Consider the following 22,825-nt stretch of genomic DNA (forward strand, 5'->3'; position numbering starts at 1 on the left):
AGCATGAAGTAATTCATTGGGTTCATTTTGTACTTTTCAAGATTTTGAATATTTCTCAAAAATCCTCATATTTCCCTCTGCTTAAGACTGTAGAAAATTACAATTTCTTTCCAGGTGTGTGTGTGAATATACAGGTTTTTTTAGTAAAGGATACTATATACTAAACTAGCTGTTTTTAAAGGAGAGCTCAACTGAAAGCTGTGCTCTAACATTTACACACATTTTGTCATTGTCAGCTTGCATACACTGGTATTGCCAAAATGCACAAAGAACACTTTGAAATAGCTCAAGAGAATGACATCATCTGTCTTGAAGAGAGGGAGCTTCATGACCTGCTAGTCCAGAGGATATTGCACAGGCTTTTTAAAGACTAACCTGCAGGAGAAGAGACTGATTGAGCTGCTGAAAAAGAGGGGCATACAGCAACAGGTAGACTGTCATTGCACATCAATATTTTATGTAAAAAGCATATAAAATATGTTGGGGAATCAGTGTGCACTCTGTCCTTGCTCTGTAAATCCAACAGGCAATTTAATAATGCACTCTCTGCAGGCATTTTAATAATCACATCACACAGAGTTGAGAGTTGATAGAGCTGTTTTTGTCCTCCAAGATTCCTGACTTCAATGAACGAATTTAGCTATTTAATTCAATTAATTCACCGTCAGTCATTTTCCAGGACATATGGCAGGACACCAAAATTCCTATCGTGAGTGTATATAAAAATAAAGATCAAAATTTAAAGTAGTGGAGATCTCTTAAAATATGTGTTTTATCCTGTCCTCTTTTAGGACAGGATCTCTAAAACAATCTCCAAAATACATTACTTTTTTTTTGCACATTTCTTTAAAAATATTCTGTCTAAAGTTTTTCTCTGCGTAAATTTGACACCTCTTCATGTACTATTATTGAGCTTGGATTAGATTAAATTTGTAAGGAGCACATTAGGTCAAGTCATATTGTACATGAGGCTGGGGTGGATTCATTTTAACAACCAACAAAACCAACAGTAGAGGTATTATTGTGGAGTTTAGCATATGACGTTTATTTTGCAGTTTTGAAAGATACGTTCAATATTAGAAACCAGATGCAGAGCCAGGATGAACGTCAGCGCCTGGCTTTTAAGGTGGGCTGGGAAAAGGGGTCAGGTGCAAAGAATTAAGTCTGAAGTGAAAGGGCTGGAGCACCCTTAAGGAAGAGGGACTATACTCGTGACATTGAGGACAATAGTTTATTGGGTATATTACAGTATGTTAATCACATCTTTATAGTGGCAGTAGTGCAGAATGTTCCAAATCAAGGCAGGGGGATCCTATGTAAATATGTTCCTCATTTGAACATTACAACTTTTTTGTAAGATACTCTGCTTTCGAGTAGATGGTCACGGTGATTGTTATGTTTAGTTTGGCACTACTTACCAGTTAAGATGGAAACAGACCATTCAAATTTCAACAAAGTTTGCCAGTTACCTCATACGTTTCAGCAGCTTTTGATGTGATTTCCTTCAGATTCCAGCAGCTGAGATCAGTGCTCAAAGGAATGGATTCTACATTGTTAAACAGGGTGCTTACTGAGGAAGGATTTTTTTTGGCATCTTAAGAAGTTACAGTTATTTCTCACAGGCACTTCAATCATTTCACTTACCTATCAAAAATGTAATTTGATTTAAGATTCTGTTTACCTGTGTATATTTTCACATTCCAAAGTGGTTTAGGATTATTAATGTGAAAGTCTGTGTCTCTTCTCGAGAATACCACTGTGTTCATTGATTCTGATCTCTAAGCTCCCTCCTCCTTACACGATCGATAATTTGACTTTTGAGAGGGGGATTTCTGGGACTGTTGTCCCAGAATTACAGTACATTCCATGATTCATTAAGAGAGTTGAAGAAAAGTAAAAAAAATAGTGAGCTGCACACTAAGTGTTAAATTCATATTTGGTATTACCAACTTTTCTTCTGAAAGAAATGTAATTCAAAATATTTTTTTATTTAGTACATAGATTTGTTATGTGTATTATTAAGTAATAATTTACTTAACTTAATTTACTTGTAATGCATATATTTTCACAATGCATTAGTGACAGAGAATCATTGTAACAAAGTAGCTTCAAGAACGAACTTTTCCATTTGTCAGGGGAATCCGATTTCCTGCTGTAGAGTGTAAAACACCAAAGGGAATTAACCGGACATTGAACCTTTCCTTTACTCCGCAAAATCGTCTTTTAAACATCTGGGAGCTCTGCTCTGCTCTCCCATATGCAAGATAATTACTGTACATACGGCGTTGTTACTTTGCATTGCATTTCTGTTTTATATTCAAGAGGAGCAAAGAAAGTTGATTTTTGCAACTTAAAAGTTGGTTTTTATTTTAAATGCTTTGTTTTACGTGGACAAGAGTTGTTGCTGATTCTTCTGATCCTTCAGTGCGCGATCCGCACTGCTTTTTGAAGTGAAACTCTGAGCTGCGAACATTATCTCAGCCGTAAGTATTTTGTCGCTGTTCTGTTTATGACACGCAGTCGTTCTGAAAATTTGTGAAGGATTTTAAGATTGAAATATTAAAAACTCGTAGAAAATGCTGTACAATAAAGTCTTCGCAAAATTAGGGGTATTATAGGGGTATACAGTATATTACAGCAGGTATTCTTACTTTAGTGAAATTTATTTAGATAAAATAGTGCTGTACCCCTTTGGTTAATGTAATGGATGATGGATACGAATTATGCAATAGCTTTATTTGTGCCACAGAATTTTGTTATTTGTGAACTTGCTACATTCTGTATGTTTGTTTGAAACACATTTTCCTGAAAAGTTGCATGCTACAGAAGATAAATGCTAGAAATGTATTAGCAGTCATGCAGATTTTTGTTTTCCACCCTATAAATAACTGATTTACTAGTCTGGTTTTGCAAATCCTTGAATCATTAAAAGTTCACTTCAAGTCATGTTGCTATGTGCTTAACTAGAAACTACGCACTGCACTATATCTTCAGATTTTGAATAAAAGCTACACTGAATGCAAACCATGGAGTAAAATCAAAGGGTCACGTAAGATCTGAACAAACAGTATCTGTATCTGGTGGGTGCAACAACTACTTTGTTGCATTACATACACTTCTAAAGCAATTTGTTAACGAATAAGGAAGGAATTGACTTGGTCAGTATTTCTCCGATGAGCAAACGTTCCAGTGCAATTGACCATTATTTTTGCTGTCATTACAAGCCCGGGCTCAGAGTTTTTCCAGTGTATTGTCACATAAATACATTTTTTTTCTTTATAATTGAACAATAAAAATGGTTTCCATTTTTCCAGTGTGTCAAAAAGCGCCTGTGTATTAAAACATATTAACAATTGGAGAAACGGGTTTAATGGTTTTAGTTTGATTGGTGAGGTGGTTGGTTTGTTATTGTTAAAGAGGGCTTATTTTTCATTCAGAGTGTAGTTAAAAGTTCTTTGATTGTGTGAATCTTCGCTGTCGGTTTTATTTTTGCAGGACGCGTGGCTGGTGTGTTTCACTATGATCGCAATATTCGCTACAGCCTGACGTTCCAGCAAGCTCAACAAGCCTGCGAGAAGGACTTTGCTGCCTCACTAGCCGACAGAATGCAACTGTTTACCGCGTATCAACAGGGGCTGGAAGAGTGCAGGGCTGGGTGGATTTCATCGGCTGAGGTGGCCTACCCTCGAGTTCACAAGAACTGGAATTGTGGCCAGAATCACACAGGCATCATCACATACGGAATTAGGGAAAACCTGCTAGAGAGATGGGATGTATTTTGCTACAAAGAGGACAACAATTGCTCTGTTTACCCAACGTTTTTCCCAACAGCACAGAGCTCAGAAGCAAGCGAAAACGCTGAAATTCAAAATGTTAGCTATGGCTACGTTACAATTACAAGTCCAGTGAGGAGGAGAAAAACGGGAACCAGAACTGCAGACACTGGAAACTCCTGGACCAGAGGGGATGCAAAAGGCTTTAATAACAACAGCCCTGTTACAACAGCTTTGAATGGCATGATATCTGGTTCATCTGAATTATAATGGATTAACCAGAGCAAGAGATGGACCATTTAACATTCCCGATGATGGAATTCAGGAAATGGGATCAAGCATCAAGGAGAGGCAAACAATGGAACCTTTGCTTCAGGGCGCAATGATAGGGGCTGCAGAGGTAGAGCAGGCAACTGAGGGATTTGAAATCCTGAGCAGTAAAATGCCCGGGTCCCCTCTGTTTTCTGTACAGTTAAAAACCACCCCCCATAATGCAGTGCCTGAATCCAAAATAACAGATGTCAAACTGGTGGGTCCCTTCAGAAATGTGAGTGCGTCCCTTGTTTCTGATACTCTAACGGCACATGCTCTTCCACTGCCTACACAAGGACTGTACCTGCAAGATAATGCGGAACAAACACAGGATGACAATATAGATTTTATACATCCCTCATTGAGGAAAGATATCCATCAAAGCACTTACACAACAACCACGATGTTCTCAATGTCATCATATCAGCCTAATACCTCACCCGAATTGCGCGTGGTAACTGCTCCAAAAACATCTGCTGCTGTATCTAATGAAAGGCAGACAACAGAAACATACTGTATACTAACCGGCAAGAAGCATTTTCTGAAAGAAGTTTATTTGAGTTTGTGAAACCAACAAAGACTCCAGTGTTTAACTTGACTACCACTGCACGTCTCAAGGACAGAATGGCTGGTAGCCGTATCATTTCACAAAACCTGGAATCAGAGCACACACAAAAAACAGGAAATGCTCATGGAAATGAAGGTATTGTCAATGGAACAAATGTTAATAAAGAAAAGCACAAATCAAATGTCTCACACGGAGAAAAGTCAAAGTTGTTTAATTTCAACACTCTCACTAGAAAGCAATACGGGCTTCACCACAGAAAAGAACGTCAATCAGAACAAACCAATTGTAAATGGCATTCTCATAATCACTAAGGATTTAGAGAAACCAATTACTAACTTAACATCTATGGGAACTGCTGCTGAAAATACAGTGAGTTCCAGAGCCACATTAGCTCTAAGCCCAGATGAACCACAAGTAAATCTTACTTTCGGTTCCCCAGAAGAGGAGCAAAAATATCACCATGAGAATATAACTACAGTGGGTGAAGCTAATGTTCATCACAAAGAGGGAGTTAATGGAACAAGTGTAAAAGAGGGAGTTAATAAAATGACTGCTCTTGTACATCAGGAACATTCATCACATGCTGCTAGAGAGAATGACAAAGTGTGGACTGACCATGTTTGACAGACATGTTGACAGAATAACAGTTAAATCCATTCCAATTAATAAAGGAAACCCTGAGTTCAGCCAAAAGAGGTCTCATCATGTTGACAGACTATTTTTGAACAGCAGCATGCATGATGTAAGGGCTGCTACAGAACAGATTGATCGCAAAAGAGAAAATGCTTTTTCCACTGGAACTGGCCGCGACAATGGCTTAGGCTCAGCAGCTGAGCAGTCATTGCATAAATCTCTTGTTGTTGCAGACAAGGTTGGGTACATACCCTCAGTGTCCACAGCACAGACATTTAAAGAACGTGAACCTTCAGTGACCCCTGTGTATTCTTCATCTCAGCATAGTACATGGATGGCAACCACCAGTGCTACACCCTCATTTATAGGGACAACCATGTCTTTGGACACATCCACAACCATACACAAGGCTCAACAAGGTGGTGAAATTCAAACTACTTCTTTTTCCCCTGTGGCTCAGACTGAAGGATCTTACATTTCATCGCCTGCACTGATGAAGGCAACAGCAGTAAGCCTGATACTGACTGACCCCTCTAAAGCCAGTGCTAATTTAACGTCCACAGCATCCATGGAAGAACACCAGATGAAAGAGCTTCATGTCACAGCCACCTCTCCTTCTTATCCAAGAAGCCACGATCCTGTTCAAGATTTAAATTCTGCCACTGATCAACCTGACCATCCAGAGAAAACACCTGTCACAGTTCTCATTGATACTGGTAGGCAGCGTGAAGCCACCACAGTTATAGGCAGCTCTGAGGTGCCACCAGGTAGGTTTAGACCAGTTTAGAGAGTGGTCTGGAGTCCTAAAACAGCACATTCAATTGTACATAATGAGTCTAATTTTCCAATTAGAGAATTTGCTGGGCTGTATTCTATGGAGTTTACACTTTGCCCACTGGGAAAAGAATAAGGCTTGCTACAGGTTTATCGGAGTGAGAGAGTTCTCATTCAAGCATGTGTCAGATGTTTTGGCTGTGTAAAGCCCATTGTCTGAGAAAAGCAATCTTTTAATTTCACTTTATGTTATATTTGGACCTTGTCTTGGAAATCAGGAAACAACCCCATTAGCAAAGGATTTACAGCTTTTCTGATGTGCCATTATATTAATGTGTTTAAACTTCTGTTTTTTGTTCTTCTATGGATATTTTATTTGAAAGTGAGTTTTCTTTAGTGCTGAACTGATGCCGTTTTTCTCATAAAGGTGGGCACAGTTCCCATGAGGACTATGATCTAACCTGTTTGAGGAAAAAACCTCTTTTTATTGATTTTGACTTCCTGTGCAGCGGGAGTAAAGACCAAATCACATCACTGCACTGCTATGTTATTCCACAGAATTCTGAAGCACAGATTGTTCATCTTGTATTAATTTTCTGCTTTATGCATGTTAGTGTCCTGTGGAGGTGTGCTACAGGGAGATAAGGGGGAGTTCCAGAGCCCTGGTTTTCCTCAGTCATACCCGAGTAATATGGACTGCACCTGGGAGGTCACAGCTCCTCCTGGGCACCTCATTCTCTTGGCATTTCACTCAATGGTGCTGGAGGAGCACAAGGGCTGCCAGTATGACTTCGTCACCGTCTTTGATGGCAAACGAGAGGAGGGGGTGGAGCTAGGCAGGTAACAGTGATGACAACTGAGCTTCTAAAGTCAGCCAGAGCATAAAAAAATCTAATGACGAATTTTACTGACATACAGTATACTGGGATACTGGGATACATACTGGGATACTGGAATGTATACTCTTTTAATTTGTTAAATTCCATTTTCAAGTGGGCTTCAAGGACATGTTCATATACCAGTTGCTTTCCCCTGTTGTTTCCTTACTTGGGCATCAAGTTTATTCAGTGTGATTCTCTGTTTTTCTTTCCATGTATTTTTCGCTACCTCTCATTTTAACAGCCAATTCAAGGAAAAGATGTAGAAATTTTTTTTTAAAGATAACTGTCAGGATTGTGCAAAAGGCAGTTCAATCTGCAGTGCACTATGCCTGGGAACCTGTGGCTAAAGCACTGTGCAATTAGACCAGTGCAATGCTGACACACTACCCAGTATCATGTCCTCTCTTTCGCCTTTAAGTAGCACTTTCAGAAAACTGCTTTGCTGGAAAAAATAAAAGAAGACGAAAGTCAGCCATCTCAGCTAAACAACAAAAAAGAGGAGAGAAACATGGATTATACTTACAGTGGTATTAAAAATGAGTGAAAATATAATATACAGAAAAATACTCAAATTACAAAACGTGGAAATACTGACATAAAACATTATGAACCCCACAAAAAAATCATTTACTTTTGACCAATTTTTCCTTATTCTGTTCCTCCTGACTTGATTTTCTTCATAAGAGCATATACAGTTTCAACAAAAGACTTCTTAAGGCCAAGCTGTCATTTTCAGCTCTTGCAAAACTTGAAGGAATGAAATGGACATTTGGGATGGTTTATGACTGTTGCTGTGAGGTGATTGATTGAGTGACATCTTTTCAGCACAGGAGTCTGTGATAAAGTTTGATCTGCTACACAGTGAAAACCCCTATAGTTCCTAATCATTGATAGGAACTTGTAAAGGGGGTCTCAGGTTTTCACTTTTACAAGAACAGGCAAAACCAATGGTAGGTAACCCCAGAACAGCATATCAGTTTCACTTTGTGGGATGAACTTCTTCCCCCATCTAAATTTTGCATTAAAATAGATTGTTTTAACAAGATGAGAAACAGTTCTCAGACCTAAATTAAAAGAAAAAATACTGGGAACCAGCCATTGCTTAATGACTGGGCTCCACCAGGCAGTGATCTGACAGTTCATTGTAATCGCTTCTGTTGATGTCATTTTTTTTTGCTGTTTTGTCTGTCAGGTTTTGTGGGTCGGAGTTGCCACCTCCACTCAGATCGTCATCCAACACCATGACGGTGCAGTTGAGATCGGACGCCTCTGTGGAGCTTGATGGGTTTTCAGTCCGCTTTCATTCAGTGAAGCCTCCATCAAGTAAATCCTCTCATTAACTTTGGGGAAAAAAAAGTTCAAATGTCGACTCAAGATGGTGAAGTGAACACTACAGTTAATGCGCTGTAACGTACTTAGAGCATATTAGTGTATTTTTACCTTTTGGTGAAAAGCTAAAAGGGTAGGAAATACTGTATATTGTGTTATAAAGGGAAGAAAATGGCCCAAAAGCTTGAGCTTATTCCAGGTGCGAAGCAATGGTGAAAAAGTGAATAATCCATCAGTTTAATAGGAAAAAGAACATTTTTTTTCTCATTTGTAACATGGGATAGGCTTTCATGACACTGTATTGAAAACACGTGTATTACTCAGGCTTTGGGTACTGCTTTGTAAATTCATATTGTTGCTTTACATCATCTTTTCTAAAATAATTTCTTCTTTAGATATTATTTAATTGCATGATGTTCTTTGCAGGATCTATAGTTATAATTATTCAAAAGATTAAAAGGGTGATGGAGTAGTCAACTTTACAAAACACAAAATAGCAATTCTATTGTAATGTCCGATTGTGTATAAAATGCTTACAATTACGCTTGTCATGAACAATTTGATATACTTATTATGTTATTAGATAAACTGAAGACTTAAATCAATGCCAGTGTTGTAAATAGATCTGTAAAAAATCTGTAAAAAGAAAATGCATGATATTCCCTTTTCTCATACTGAACCTGGTTATTATGGACTTTGGTTTAAAGTACTCACGTTTTTTGGAGCCAATTTACAAACTTGTATTCTCCTTTTTGTTACAGTGAGTTTATGTGTACCTGCCCAGTTCTTTCTTCCAATCAGTAGTTCAGTCAAAGTCTAGTAGAGTTAGAGAAGAGGCATGATTTGAATAGCGAGTTTTATTGAGGTAACTCACACTGGGAGGAGGAAAATGACAACCCATCTGCAAGAATAGGGCTACTGCTCCCCTCTCTTCCCTCCGTCCCCTGCTTTAAGGAGGGTGAGGGGGAGGCGTGCACAAGCAAGGAGGCAAGAAGAGTGCTATAGTAGATGTAGGTAGGGAGAAGTGGAGGAGGTTAGGGTTTGACCTCCTTCTGAACTTCTGTTTAAAACTCTGTTTCATGGAGTTAAAATAGGATGAACACAATCCTATTTTTTGTCTAGTTCAATATTTTGAGCACAATATTTTGTCAAGCTCTTTCTGAGGTTCTGAATGCGTGGTCTTTTTTAAATTTTGAGGTCTTACAGGCCGTGTTAGATTGCGAGGGGGCAGGAATCGGTTTGAAGGGCTCGTGGAAATGGCTTTCGGTGGAGCGCTAGGGAGGATGTGTGCCGAGCAGTGGGAAAAAAGGGAAGCGACAGTGGTGTGCCGACAGCTGGGATTCCCTGGAGCTGCCTTCGCGTACAGGTATTTGACTACAATGGTGACCGTTTGGCGGCTGTATTGTTCAGAAGAAACACATTTCAATTGCTGACTCACGATCTCCAAAGTCAGAATTGTGAAGCATCAGTGTTGTCTGTTAACACAGGAAATGACAAAAAATGCTTTTAGTTGCAGGCAAAATTAATTACAAATCTTTTTATAGCCCTACGTTTTACAAAAACATGACAGGAACTATGTGGAAAAAAGAAGGACTTGTTCTTATTTTTAAACCAGAATTGTTCTTCTTAAAATGGACTGCTTAGCTGTAACTAAGAAAATACTCTGGGTTTTGATTCTGTTTATTTTTAAGTGCTACACTCCAGCTGAAAAGATTTGACTAAATAAAAAGTCAGTAGTGGCCAACATGATGCCCTTAAGCAAAAAAAGCAAAAAAACTATGTAGATATACCACAGGAAGCCTCACCAGCTTGCCATCTTCAATTAAATGATGTACAGGGATGTATCACTCTGTCTGTGATAACAATGAGTCTACACTACTGTAGAATACATGAAATACATTAGAATCAGCACAATAGCATATATTTGGTGTGATTTCTGAATGAAATCACAGGATACAGGTATCAAACAATTATAGATTTGGATACACACAACAGTTGCAACACTTTTATAATGTGCAGAAATACATTTATCTTGCCTCCTAATGCTGTATTTGTCCCCTGTTGTTTGTAAAGGCTTTGATTAGCAGGACCCAAACAATACCTCACTGGTTGAGCAAAGGAGTGAGATTTGGTGTGTTTTAGGCTACAAAGGGGCTCACATTCTCCTCTGTTGCAACAGAAGCTATTTTTAAAGAATCTATTATATTGCAATGTCCTCCAACAGAAGTGAGCTCATTCCAATCTGAGCCTTTGGTGGTTTTGAGCACGCATGGACAGAAAGCCTTGGTGTTTCGACATGAGATCTTTCTCCAATTTGTAGGGTCCAGTCACAAGCACGTGACCCTCCTGTGACTGTGTCCTATGTTGAATGCTCAGGGGATGAAAGCTCCCTGGATGAGTGTGAAGTTAAGTGGGGCCGGAAATGTAGTACAACAGAAAGAGCTGCCGTCCACTGTCAAGGTAGGAACTGAACAATGTGAGACTCAGGATTGTTCTGTGGAAGTTTATTCTTAGGTCATTTTGCATGGCATGGCATACTGATGTGTCCATATCCACCACTAATGTTATTATACATTTAAGTACAGAGACTCGTACGTCTATCTAACACTTGTGCAACAATGTTCAATTGTGCGAGTGCGTTGCTGAGAAATAAAGTTCATTTTCTAGACCCCTACTTTATTGCGACATATTACAAAAGGAGGTTGCTGCTCCAAAAAAGGTGGACTTACCAACCAGGTAAATCCAAGAGTTTAAAGGCATATAACTTATTACATGTGAAGGCTGAGCAAATCCATCTTTTGGCATAAAGTAGAAACAGGAAAGCTTTAATTGAATTTGACCGCAGTTTCAAATTTGTGTTGAGAATTAATATCAAGATGGTTGTGTCCGGGGTCAGCACACAGACCTGGGCCAATGAAAATAGCAGTGGATAGCCTTCAGGGTTAACGTTATAGACAATTTATAGGTAGGACAGGGTGGTTGCTTTGTTGTAGGGTTCTTGCAGAGAAATGGTGAAAAAGATAAAAAAATTGACATCAAGATGGATCAAACTCTTTTTCTTATATTTGTTTTAAATGTTTTTATGGGCCTCTGGTCTTGAGTAGTTTTACCCATAAGAAGTTGGAATTTAAAACATTATTGGATATCCCTACTAGTTATTTAAAAATATAATCCTAGAAATACTGTATTAATTGCAAAAATTGAGTCTGAAGGCATTGTTTTCAGTACAGTTTATTTTACACCAGTTTTGTCATTTACCATTTTGTCATTATGATTATATGCATTATTTTGGTTTCTATATCAGTTCTTTACAGTGGCACCTATATGTATTTGAACATTTATGACCTCAGGCTGTCCAATTAGCTTGTTTCAGAAAGAAGCTGCATCAGACTACAGGTGCTCTCCTGGACATGAGAGCTGTGAGGGCATGTTTGTTTGTTGTAGTTATGGAGACCTGCTCAATCCTGAGGAGTGCTGGTGTCCTGGAATCTGGAACCTATGTCATTGACCCAGATGGGGAGGACCAGGGAGTCGAGCCCTTCCCTGTCTTCTGTGACATGAACTCTCTGCGAGCTGATGGTGCGCTCCCCTCTTAACTCCCAGAACACTCCTGAGTTCACACCTGTGGTAGTGCAAGAATCTGTAGTGACTTAACAGGGTTAATTTTGTTTGGATAAGAGAGGATTAGCAAGTGTGTCTGTTTAGCTTCTGTAGGCTTACAGCATACATAAGAATTATTTTAGTGCTTTACACTGTCTTAATGAGAATGAACTACGAACTATGCATAAATCACGGTATAATCTGTAGTCTTACCATTTGAAATTGTGCAGTCTTACCACTTGAAATACTGCAGTTTCTCTGGAGTTGTGAAATAAATTTTGAAGACAGAGCGTCATCCCTGCTCCTCTCCTCTCCTATCACCATCCTTGTAGTAGGTCCTCGGTGGCCAGGGAGTGAAGGCCAGAACTCACCTCCAGATGTTCACCAGCCCTATTACTAAACACCAAGATGTTAGTAATTTGGTTCAGGTTCCTGAAGTGTTTCATTAATTATTGTGGCAAATACATCTAAAAGCAGGGATATTCAAATGCCAGACGGTGCTTTACATTATAACAAGGCTTGGATACAGTCCCCTGTTTATGCTGCAAATCAATATATTGTGGGTGTTATTGTGGCACAGTGGTTTGAACTGCTGCCTTGCAGCGCTGGGGCCCTGGGTTCCTGGGGTGTTACAGATGCAGCCATTCAAAGTGAGCGGTACAGACACGTACCGCAGGTAAGATGACACGGGGTACCGCGGTGCGTGATTGGTTGACCGACAGGGGCACTCGTGGTCCGTTGGTCTGTCGTAGAAAGACTTACTGTAAACGTCTTTACTGTGCCCGTTGTAGATATTGAATTTTACCACTGAAGGGAAATCTTAGTAGCTGAGCATAAAAAGAATAGGAGCATACTGTAACGCGTGTGAAGGCCATAAACGATATTCATTTTGGAACATAAACATACAGTATATAGCTGGTCTTGGTACTTTAAAGAAAAAAATACACACCAGTATTCCATTTCTCCCTAAACATTGTAAGCTTCGAAGTCTTTAACTAACGTGATACCGGAGTCAACAAGCATACTTTTAGAATTTGATTAAAAGGGAATATAATATGGAATCGCGTATCTCAAGAAATTAATAACGATATAATTATATTCATGTTGCAAAAGAACTGCAACGGACATACAGTAAAAACTCCCTTGCTTTTAACAGAGCGTTCCATAATTTCTAACTACGAAAATGCCAGGTGAAAGGATTTGTAAACATATTTTGTTAAAGCAAGTCAGTTTTTTCTGCAACACATAAAATACATTTTTCCAAGAAAGTTTAGCCTTTGTCACTAATGAAACCACTAAATAAAGACATAAATATAGAAATCTTAAGATTTGTTTTATTTAATGTTGGTAGCAGGATGAACTGTCAGAGTGTATATTTTGTCGCAAAGTTGCTGCAAGATGTTAACAGTGAAAAAGGTATTTAGAAATGAGTTATTTCAAGATGAAAAAGAAAACAAAACATGGTTTCATTACGACCAGAATCGGTCTTGAGATATTTTTAACTTGATTTACAGTATTTGAGAGGTATGTCTTAACACCGATACTACAGTGCTTAAGTACTGCTCACGTATATGTTTCTAGGTTTATATTATGCATTTCATACAGTCAAATTACTTTTGAGCAACTAATAAGAAGCGCGAAACGGTATGCGTTTTACTTTCGTTTTGTGCTGGGACCCATGGATTGATTAGAGATATCAAGTACATACAAGTCATTTTTTAAATGTTGCAGTTCGTCTTGGAAAACATGTTACGAGTACATCATCTATCAACAATCACACAGGTTCTGTTTCCATATTGCGGATTTTGGTTAGGTATTATCAAATCCAGTGGCGCTGTTAGTTTACTGAGTCCCATGTCACACATGGTCTGTGATTGAAACCTGTAAAACCGGTTTAATTCGTCACAGCCAGCACTCTTCAGGTGTGAGGGTCTTCTGCTCAGAATGAAACGCTAAAATGTTTGTGTATATTCTAATGGTAGTGGGGGCAGGGTGTGTGGGAACAGGTTTGGTTGAAATTGCATTGGAGATCTATGTTCTTCACACCTGAAACATTTTCTCTGAAAGCATTTTCTTCGCAGTTTAACTGATCTTGTTACAGCATGTTACAGTTTACTATTATTAACCATATTAATTTTAAGTGCTTAATGTAAAATCTTGTAAAAATATATTTTCATTGTTCAAATATACATTAAGTCTGACTATCATATAATAAGTTAAATACAAAACTAAAGAAAAAATAGGGTTAAATATAATTCAAAATATTTTGCTAACAATGTTAACTGTTTATGAATAATAAAATGTATTAACTAAGGAGTAGGATGGCACAGTTGTTAGTATGTTTTTTGTTTTGTTTCTTTTTCATAAATACAACAGTAGTACCTGATGTCTCAGTGGCTTTCAAAATTAAATTATGCATGCAAACCTGTGAACTAGAAAGATAACTAAGATATCCATCCATTATATTCCATAATATCCATGAAATATATGGCGCTGAAATACAGTATGTGTGACGCAGTGGTGGCCTGACACGGTGAGGTGCCCTGGCAGCTGTGTGATGCAGTGGTGGTCGGGTATGTAGAGGTGCACTGGCAGCTGTGTGCTGTGACGCAGTGGTGGCCTGGCACGGTGAGGTGCGCTGGCAGCTGTGTGATGCAGTGGTGGTCGGGTATGTAGAGGTGCACTGGCAGCTGTGTGTTGTGACGCAGTGGTGGCCTGGCACGGTGAGGTGCGCTGGCAGCTGTGTGATGCAGTGGTGGCCTGGCACGGTGAGGTGCGCTTGCAGCTATGTGACGCAGTGGTGGCCTGGCACGGTGAGGTGCGCTGGCAGCTGTGTGATGCAGTGGTGGTCGGGTATGTAGAGGTGCACTGGCAGCTGTGTGTTGTGACGCAGTGGTGGCCTGGCATGGTGAGGTGCGCTGGCAGCTGTGTGGTGTGACGCAGTGGTGGCCTGGTACAGTGAGGTGCGCTGGCAGCTGTGTGGTGTGACGCAGTGGTGGCCTGACACGGTGAGGTGCCCTGGCAGCTGTATGATGCAGTGGTGGCCTGGCACGGTGAGGTGCGCTTGCAGCTATGTGACGCAGTGGTGGCCTGGCACGGTGAGGTGCGCTGGCAGCTGTGTGATGCAGTGGTGGTCGGGTATGTAGAGGTGCACTGGCAGCTGTGTGTTGTGACGCAGTGGTGGCCTGGCACGGTGAGATGCGCTGGCAGCTGTGTGGTGTGACGCAGTGGTGGCCTGGTACAGTGAGGTGCGCTGGCAGCTGTGTGGTGTGACGCTGTGGTGGCCTGGCACGGTTACATGCGCTGGCAGCTGTGTGGTGTGACGCAGTGATGGCCTGGCATGGTGAGGTGCGCTGGCATATAATGAATATATTCATGTGCATCCAACACACAGTTCAACGCTAGCAACTACACAAAATCTAAAATGTGAGCTCTACTTGCCACTTACAATACCAACAGTACCAGCTAAGTTTAGTAGTGACATTTTCATGGATCTTTTTAACAATAAAATTTACAACATCAGACTTCAGACACAATTAAACAGGCCTCAAAAAAGTCTGGTACAAACATTTTCAGCATGGTGAAACATGGTGAACATTTCCACCACTGCGTCACACCACACAGCTGCCAGCGCACCTCACCGTGCCAGGCCACCACTGCATCACACAGCTGCCAGCGCACCTCACCGTGCCAGGCCACCACAGCGTCACACCACACAGCTGCCAGCGCACCTCACCGTACCAGGCCACCACTGCGTCACACCACACAGCTGTCAGCGCACCTCACCGTGCCAGGCCACCACTGCGTCACACCACACAGCTGCCAGCGCACCTCACCGTGCCAGGCCACCACTGCGTCACAACACACAGCTGCCAGTGCACCTCTACATACCCGACCACCACTGCATCACACAGCTGCCAGCGCACCTCACCGTGCCAGGCCACCACTGCGTCACAACACACAGCTGCCAGTGCACCTCTACATACCCGACCACCACTGCATCACACAGCTGCCAGCGCACCTCACCGTGCCAGGCCACCACTGCGTCACAACACACAGCTGCGTGCACCTCTACATACCCGACCACCACTGCATCACACAGCTGCCAGCGCACCTCACCGTGCCAGGCCACCACTGCGTCACACCACACAGCTGCCAGCGCACCTCACCGTGCCAGGCCACCACTGCGTCACAACACACAGCTGCCAGTGCACCTCTACATACCCGACCACCACTGCATCACACAGCTGCCAGCGCACCTCACCGTGCCAGGCCACCACTGCGTCACAGCACACAGCTGCCAGTGCACCTCTACATACCCGACCACCACTGCATCACACAGCTGCCAGGGCACCTCACCGTGTCAGGCCACCACTGCGTCACACATACTGTATTTCAGCGCCATATATTTCATGGATATTATGGAATATAATGGATGGATATCTTAGTTATCTTTCTAGTTCACAGGTTTGCATGCATAATTTAATTTTGAAAGCCACTGAGACATCAGGTACTACTGTTGTATTTATGAAAAAGAAACAAAACAAAAAACATACTAACAACTGTGCCATCCTACTCCTTAGTTAATACATTTTATTATTCATAAACAGTTAACATTGTTAGCAAAATATTTTGAATTATATTTAACCCTATTTTTTCTTTAGTTTTGTATTTAACTTATTATATGATAGTCAGACTTAATGTATATTTGAACAATGAAAATATATTTTTACAAGATTTTACATTAAGCACTTAAAATTAATATGGTTAATAATAGTAAACTGTAACATGCTGTAACAAGATCAGTTAAACTGCGAAGAAAATGCTTTCAGAGAAAATGTTTCAGGTGTGAAGAACATAGATCTCCAATGCAATTTCAACCAAACCTGTTCCCACACACCCTGCCCCCACTACCATTAGAATATACACAAACATTTTAGCGTTTCATTCTGAGCAGAAGACCCTCACACCTGAAGAGTGCTGGCTGTGACGAATTAAACCGGTTTTACAGGTTTCAATCACAGACCATGCGTGACATGGGACTCAGTAAACTAACAGCGCCACTGGATTTGATAATACCTAACCAAAATCCGCAATATGGAAACAGAACCTGTGTGATTGTTGATAGATGATGTACTCGTAACATTTTTTCCAAGACAAACTGCAACATTTAAAAAATGACTTGTATGTACTTGATATCTCTAATCAATCCATGGGTCCCAGCACAAAACGAAAGTAAAACGCATACCGTTTCGCGCTTCTTATTAGTTGCTCAAAAGTAATTTGACTGTATGAAATGCATAATATAAACCTAGAAACATATACGTGAGCAGTACTTAAGCACTGTAGTATCGGTGTTAAGACATACCTCTCAAATACTGTAAATCAAGTTAAAAATATCTCAAGACCGATTCTGGTCGTAATGAAACCATGTTTTGTTTTCTTTTTCATCTTGAAATAACTCATTTCTAAATACCTTTTTCACTGTTAACATCTTGCAGCAACTTTGCGACAAAATATACACTCTGACAGTTCATCCTGCTACCAACATTAAATAAAACAAATCTTAAGATTTCTATATTTATGTCTTTATTTAGTGGTTTCATTAGTGACAAAGGCTAAACTTTCTTGGAAAAATGTATTTTATGTGTTGCAGAAAAAACTGACTTGCTTTAACAAAATATGTTTACAAATCCTTTCACCTGGCATTTTCGTAGTTAGAAATTATGGAACGCTCTGTTTAAAGCAAGGGAGTTTTTATGTCCATTGCAGTTCTTTTGCAACATGAATATAATTATATCGTTATTAATTTCTTGAGATACGCGATTCCATATTATATTCCCTTTTAATCAAATTCTAAAAGTATGCTTGTTGACTCCGGTATCACGTTAGTTAAAGACTTCGAAGCTTACAATGTTTAGGGAGAAATGGAATACTGGTGTGTATTTTTTTCTTTAAAGTACCGAGACCAGCCATATACTGTATGTTTATGTTAAGATTTCCCTTCAGTGGTAAAATTAGATATGAATATTCAATACTTAAACGGGCACAGTTAAGACATTAAATATACATATACATATTGTATACAGTACAGTTTGCATACGGTAATATGTTTATGTTACGTGATTAAAAAATAAATAAATAAATAAAACTGGAAGGTCCAGCACCAGCTAGATTTGAACACACAACCTGCCAGTTGGTAGTCACGCACCTAGACCAGTAGGCTACAAGACAGCTCGCATGAACAGGCAGGCGAAACAGCCCTACACAGCCCTGCCGCAGTACACGGATATAATCATACCGTTATTAATTTCTTGAGATACGCGATTCCATATTATATTCCCTTTTAATCAAATTCTAAAAGTATGCTTGTTGACTCCGGTATCACGTTAGTTAAAGACTTCGAAGCTTACAATGTTTAGGGAGAAATGGAATACCGGTGTGTATTTTTCCTTGTGATATTTTAAGCTCTAGTTGAATGATAGGTGTCGCATTTTAAATCATTTTCGTAGTTAGAAATTATGAAACGCCCTGTTAAAAGCAAGGAAGTTTTTATGCCCGTCAAAGTAAAACAAAATGCCTGACAAAGTATGGCTTGGACAGATTCCAAGTGCTTGTACAAATGTGCTAAAGAAATTAGACTTTGAGTATACAGCTTGTCCAAAGTCATCCATTATTAATACTATTAGTAATATCTTCAGTAAAGGCTTTGATGCATAAATATTTCTGATAAAGGTAGGTTGTGTACTTTTGTCCAACTGAGCAATCTTGCTTTCATAAAATATACCAACATTTTAATGACTGATGATTAACATACTGTAATACACAGTTCAAAATTAAAGGCTCAAATGCTGTACATGAGAGGTTAAGCTCCCCCTGGCGGTTTTACAAGGCGACGCCGGATAGTTAGTCACGTGACACCACGTTAACTGCGTCATACCGCGTGATACTGCGACACGCCCACTGGGGTATGCCGCGAAATACCTCACTCATTTTGAATGGCTGCATCTGTATATGTCTGGAGTTTGTATGTTCTCCCCATGCTCACGTAGGTTTGCTCCATAGATGAATTGGCTTCTCGGAAAGATATACCCTCTTGAGTCCATTGCTTGCTGGGATAGGCTCTATCTGCTTTGCGATCCTGAATTGGAAGAAGTGGTTAGAAAAAGTGACTGAAATAAAGTTGTTGTTTTTTTGTGGGAATGTAGCGGCTGACTGGAAATCAAAGCAAGATCTCCACCCGCTTGAATTCAAAGAGAGAGATAATGTGAGGGACAAAGAAAAGACAGGAAACAAACGATCTCTTCACCAAGGCTTGCTTCTCAGGTGTGACCGTGGTGGGCCATGACTCAGAGAGCCGTACGCGAGTCTCTCCCTTCGAGGAGGCTGGCTGCTACTCCAGGCAGATAACATACAGACAGGCATCGCTGCTGCAGCTGAGGTCTCTGATTCAGGCCTCTGAATCCTGCACTCAACTCGTCAAAGTAAGTTCAGCCTTCCTCATGCTACACTGAGCGACATGTTATAACTATGCCTGTCAGTTCCCTAGATCACAACGTACAAAAGGTGCAAACTTTTCAGGAGGCGTATCTAGACATCCTTGTTGATTCTTTATAGCTTGCATGTGGACTTTGTAAGAGATTTTTGCAAACAGTGGAGTCAGCATTTTTTATTAAGAGGGCCTCACAGGAAGGCCCATACTGTATGTTTTCAGTTCTCCCCTGCTGGTATTATGATTGAGCTGTAGCAGTGAGTCAAGCTGATTGGCAGCCCAGGTGGGGATGAAAGAAAAGCCATTAGAACCCATTACCAAAAGCATATCCAGGACTGCCTCAAACCTTCCGAATGTTAGAAGTGCCTTTGCCTGTTTGGAGTTTGCACGTACTGTATTACCTGCGTTGGTGTTGGTTTTCTCCTGTTACTCTGATCTCCTCCAGCCCCCCCAATACATGCTAACAGAGTGAAGGGACTACACCCCCTCCAAGCAGTTGTCCCTTCAATAGTCCAGACAATCCTTTATTGCTGAAGAATTCTCATAGACCTCCCACAATTCTCTGTGTAGCTGGAATGTCGCCACACCCGGTTTCTGGGAGAGGAGTGGGGCTGGTGGGTATCCTGGGATGGACGCAGGATGAACTCTTGGGGCAGCACATCTACGGACAGTAAGAAATGTGCCTGTGGAGAGAGAGGTAATACTGGTTATTAGGTAATTCTCTACCACTGAAATCAGGGGATTCTTAACTCTTATTGTCGTTTTACCTCTTATTTCTTTTAAGAATCCCTGAACTGTGTTCCAGGCTCATCCAAAAGGGCAGAGAAACACTATGTGTTACTTGACAAATGTGGCTGATACGATTAATAATGTGACAATAATGAAAGCATTTTTAGTGATTTCACAAGTATAAAAGAATGAATTCCATTCATTTGGTATTTTCGTAAGGATGATAAAAAGGATAAAATGATAAAAAGCTTTTCATGTTTCAGTGCAAGTACGTATAGTACATTCTAAACAGCACATAGTGTGCATGCTTAAAATGTTGATAAAATGTTGTGCGTATTTTATATATTTGAAATATACCATATAATTATATAATAGGTACTATTAAAAGCATAATGTGAAAAAAAACTGTACATAGAGTGTGTGCATACATGTGACTCATAGTTGGCTTTATACCGCATATTGTATCTGTAGGTGACTGTGATCTTGGATTGCTGACATGCAACTGCGATGCTAATGACGAAGTGTGGCGTTCAGATGAAGGCTACCTGTCTGACAAGGCCTCCCTGCCCATGAGAGATGTGAGATTAGGAGACACCCGAGACATGCCAATGGAGATGGCCTTCCACACGATTGGAAAACTACGCTGCACTGGACAAAGTAAGGTCATAAAGCAAATGTGATCTGTGAAGTTCTTAACTTCTGATATGTCTTATATTCATTTAGAACTACTAAAATTCATTTCCTTCTCTTTATACCCTAACACTATCACTAACTTTTCTGTAATTCCTACTCAGCACAGGTCACATTGACCTTAGAATACCAAAGAAACATTGTCATATCTTGCCAAAAACATACTCTCTGTCTGATTGCCTATTTTGAGACTGCAGATTTAGTATTATGAAGAGCTTAAGCCACATCTAATGCACAGCTCGGTACAGTACATCAGTCCTGAATAAATATCACAGCTCAGCACAATAGAGAGGAATCACATCATAAAACGGAGTCGTTCATACTTCTTCATTAACAAGTTTGTAACATACTGTATTTTAAGACATTCTCATGATATATGTCAGTCTTGTCAATTAATATATAGAGTAAGTACTGTACATGAAAAAGGAGAGCCCCAGTCTCAGGTAGGTGATTAGAAATTAATTAGCAGATGTATTGTTGTGCAAACCCAACCACTCTTCACAAAGCTGGAAACTGACCCAGCAAACTGCCTCACTCTTTGTTCAGGCAACATTGTTAAATTCGGCAAAGAAAACAGAAGACACATGGTTTCATTTGACTTGGTAATCAATGTCACCATTCAATGCTAAAAATTGGATTCATAATCACTCAGGCAGGCTAGTTTTTGCTGGGCAACATTTTTTATTCCTCAGTCTCTCATAGTCGTTTCATGTTCCGATTGGAATGTATCCAGGCACAATATGAATTTAAAATTTCAAGCACTCAGGAAAGAGGATTTTAAATATAAACCATTCATAATTGTGTGATTTCAAATTGACTTAAAATTAAAGGGGATCCATAATATTACATCTGATCTTACATGCACAGCTTCTTGTGGATATGCAGTCTAGGTTTCCAGCAGTTGAGGAGTTAATTGCTGAGGAATTCTCTGACTGCATTCCCACAATTAAACTGAAGCACTCCGAGATCTGATTCCCTTTTAAGAGATGTTATTTCATGTTTCCAGCTGTTGAACATTTCTTAAGTGTGAACAAAGAAAGGACTAGAAACTGAGATGTCTTGGTGTTTTCCTTTGTGATCAAACATAACATCTCCATGTGGTTCATTTCTGAAAACAATGGATTATGTCTTTCAGCAAATGTAATTAACAACCTCCATGTTAAAACATGAAATTCCATTGATTCCTTTGAATGTCTTGTTTTTTTATGAGGACAGAAATAACTAAAATAAAGACAAAAAACACTGAATTTAGCAGATTTCAGTTTCAGTTTCAGTTGAACAGTATTCTTGATTAACGACATTAAAAATAGTTTTCTGACGGTACTGTATATTTATTTCTAAATTTGTATTTTATGAGTCGTATACATTGATTGCTAACAATTTGCCATCCATGCGTGATCAGAAATCCTTGTCTGGGCTGTGGCAAGCCGGAGCCTGCCTCCATGGGACACATAACTGCTCTTCTCCTGGACAGGATGTGGCTTGCAATTTAGAGCAACCAGTCCAACCTGCCAATATTTGCTTTAGAAATTCAGCCAAAGCCAGCATCAAACCTCAAATCCTTCATTTGTGAGGCTGTCACGCCTGACATCCCTCCCTAGAGGGCGCTCCACTACTCCTGTTATTGTTATTGTTCTTGTGATTAACCTCCCCAGGTGCACCTTCTTAGGTGTATTATTTAAAGACTAGCTCCTCCAGACCTCGGGGCTCATCATTAGGGTAAGGCGAGGCCCGTCTAGCACCAGGAAACCCTACGTCCATCTCCTGAGGGCATAGGCCTCATCCCCGACACCTCCTGCTTCCTGAGCCCGGGATCTGGAGGATCTCGCCCCATCACCCTTGGACCTCCATGTTTTGTCTGTCCATGTGTTCCCCCCTTCCGGGGATTTTAACCTTGTCGCGTCCCAGGATGGATTCTCGGACTGTGCCCTGACCTGCCTTTGGACCCGTTTGGATTTGGATGCCGTTCTTTGTCTCCCCCGTTCACTGTCTCACAGACTGTCACTATTATTTTGTGCACTGTTAAACCCCTGTGTGTTTCCTT

General features: G+C 40.3%; 1 protein-coding gene across 2 annotated transcripts in view; it reads left to right on the forward strand.

Moving 5' to 3' along the window:
• Positions 1-2,053: 2,053 nt before the first annotated feature.
• LOC148832914 (uncharacterized) overlaps positions 2,054-22,825 on the forward strand; it is a 29,594-nt gene continuing 8,822 nt past the window's right edge. For both annotated transcript variants that reach the window (XM_088919587.1, XM_088919588.1), the window contains exons 1-10: positions 2,054-2,483; positions 3,496-6,053; positions 6,675-6,900; positions 8,134-8,264; positions 9,468-9,636; positions 10,591-10,730; positions 11,715-11,849; positions 19,197-19,354; positions 19,933-20,059; positions 20,563-20,748. In XM_088919587.1, the coding sequence (XP_088775713.1) occupies positions 5,234-6,053; positions 6,675-6,900; positions 8,134-8,264; positions 9,468-9,636; positions 10,591-10,730; positions 11,715-11,849; positions 19,197-19,354; positions 19,933-20,059; positions 20,563-20,748 (2,092 nt within the window). In that variant the 5' untranslated portion in view covers positions 2,054-2,483; positions 3,496-5,233. The remainder of the gene's footprint in view (positions 2,484-3,495; positions 6,054-6,674; positions 6,901-8,133; positions 8,265-9,467; positions 9,637-10,590; positions 10,731-11,714; positions 11,850-19,196; positions 19,355-19,932; positions 20,060-20,562; positions 20,749-22,825) is intronic.

Source organism: Atractosteus spatula, chromosome 6 (assembly GCF_055471065.1).
Source record: "Atractosteus spatula isolate fAtrSpa1 chromosome 6, fAtrSpa1.hap1, whole genome shotgun sequence".
Taxonomy (NCBI): Eukaryota; Metazoa; Chordata; class Actinopteri; order Semionotiformes; family Lepisosteidae; genus Atractosteus; species Atractosteus spatula.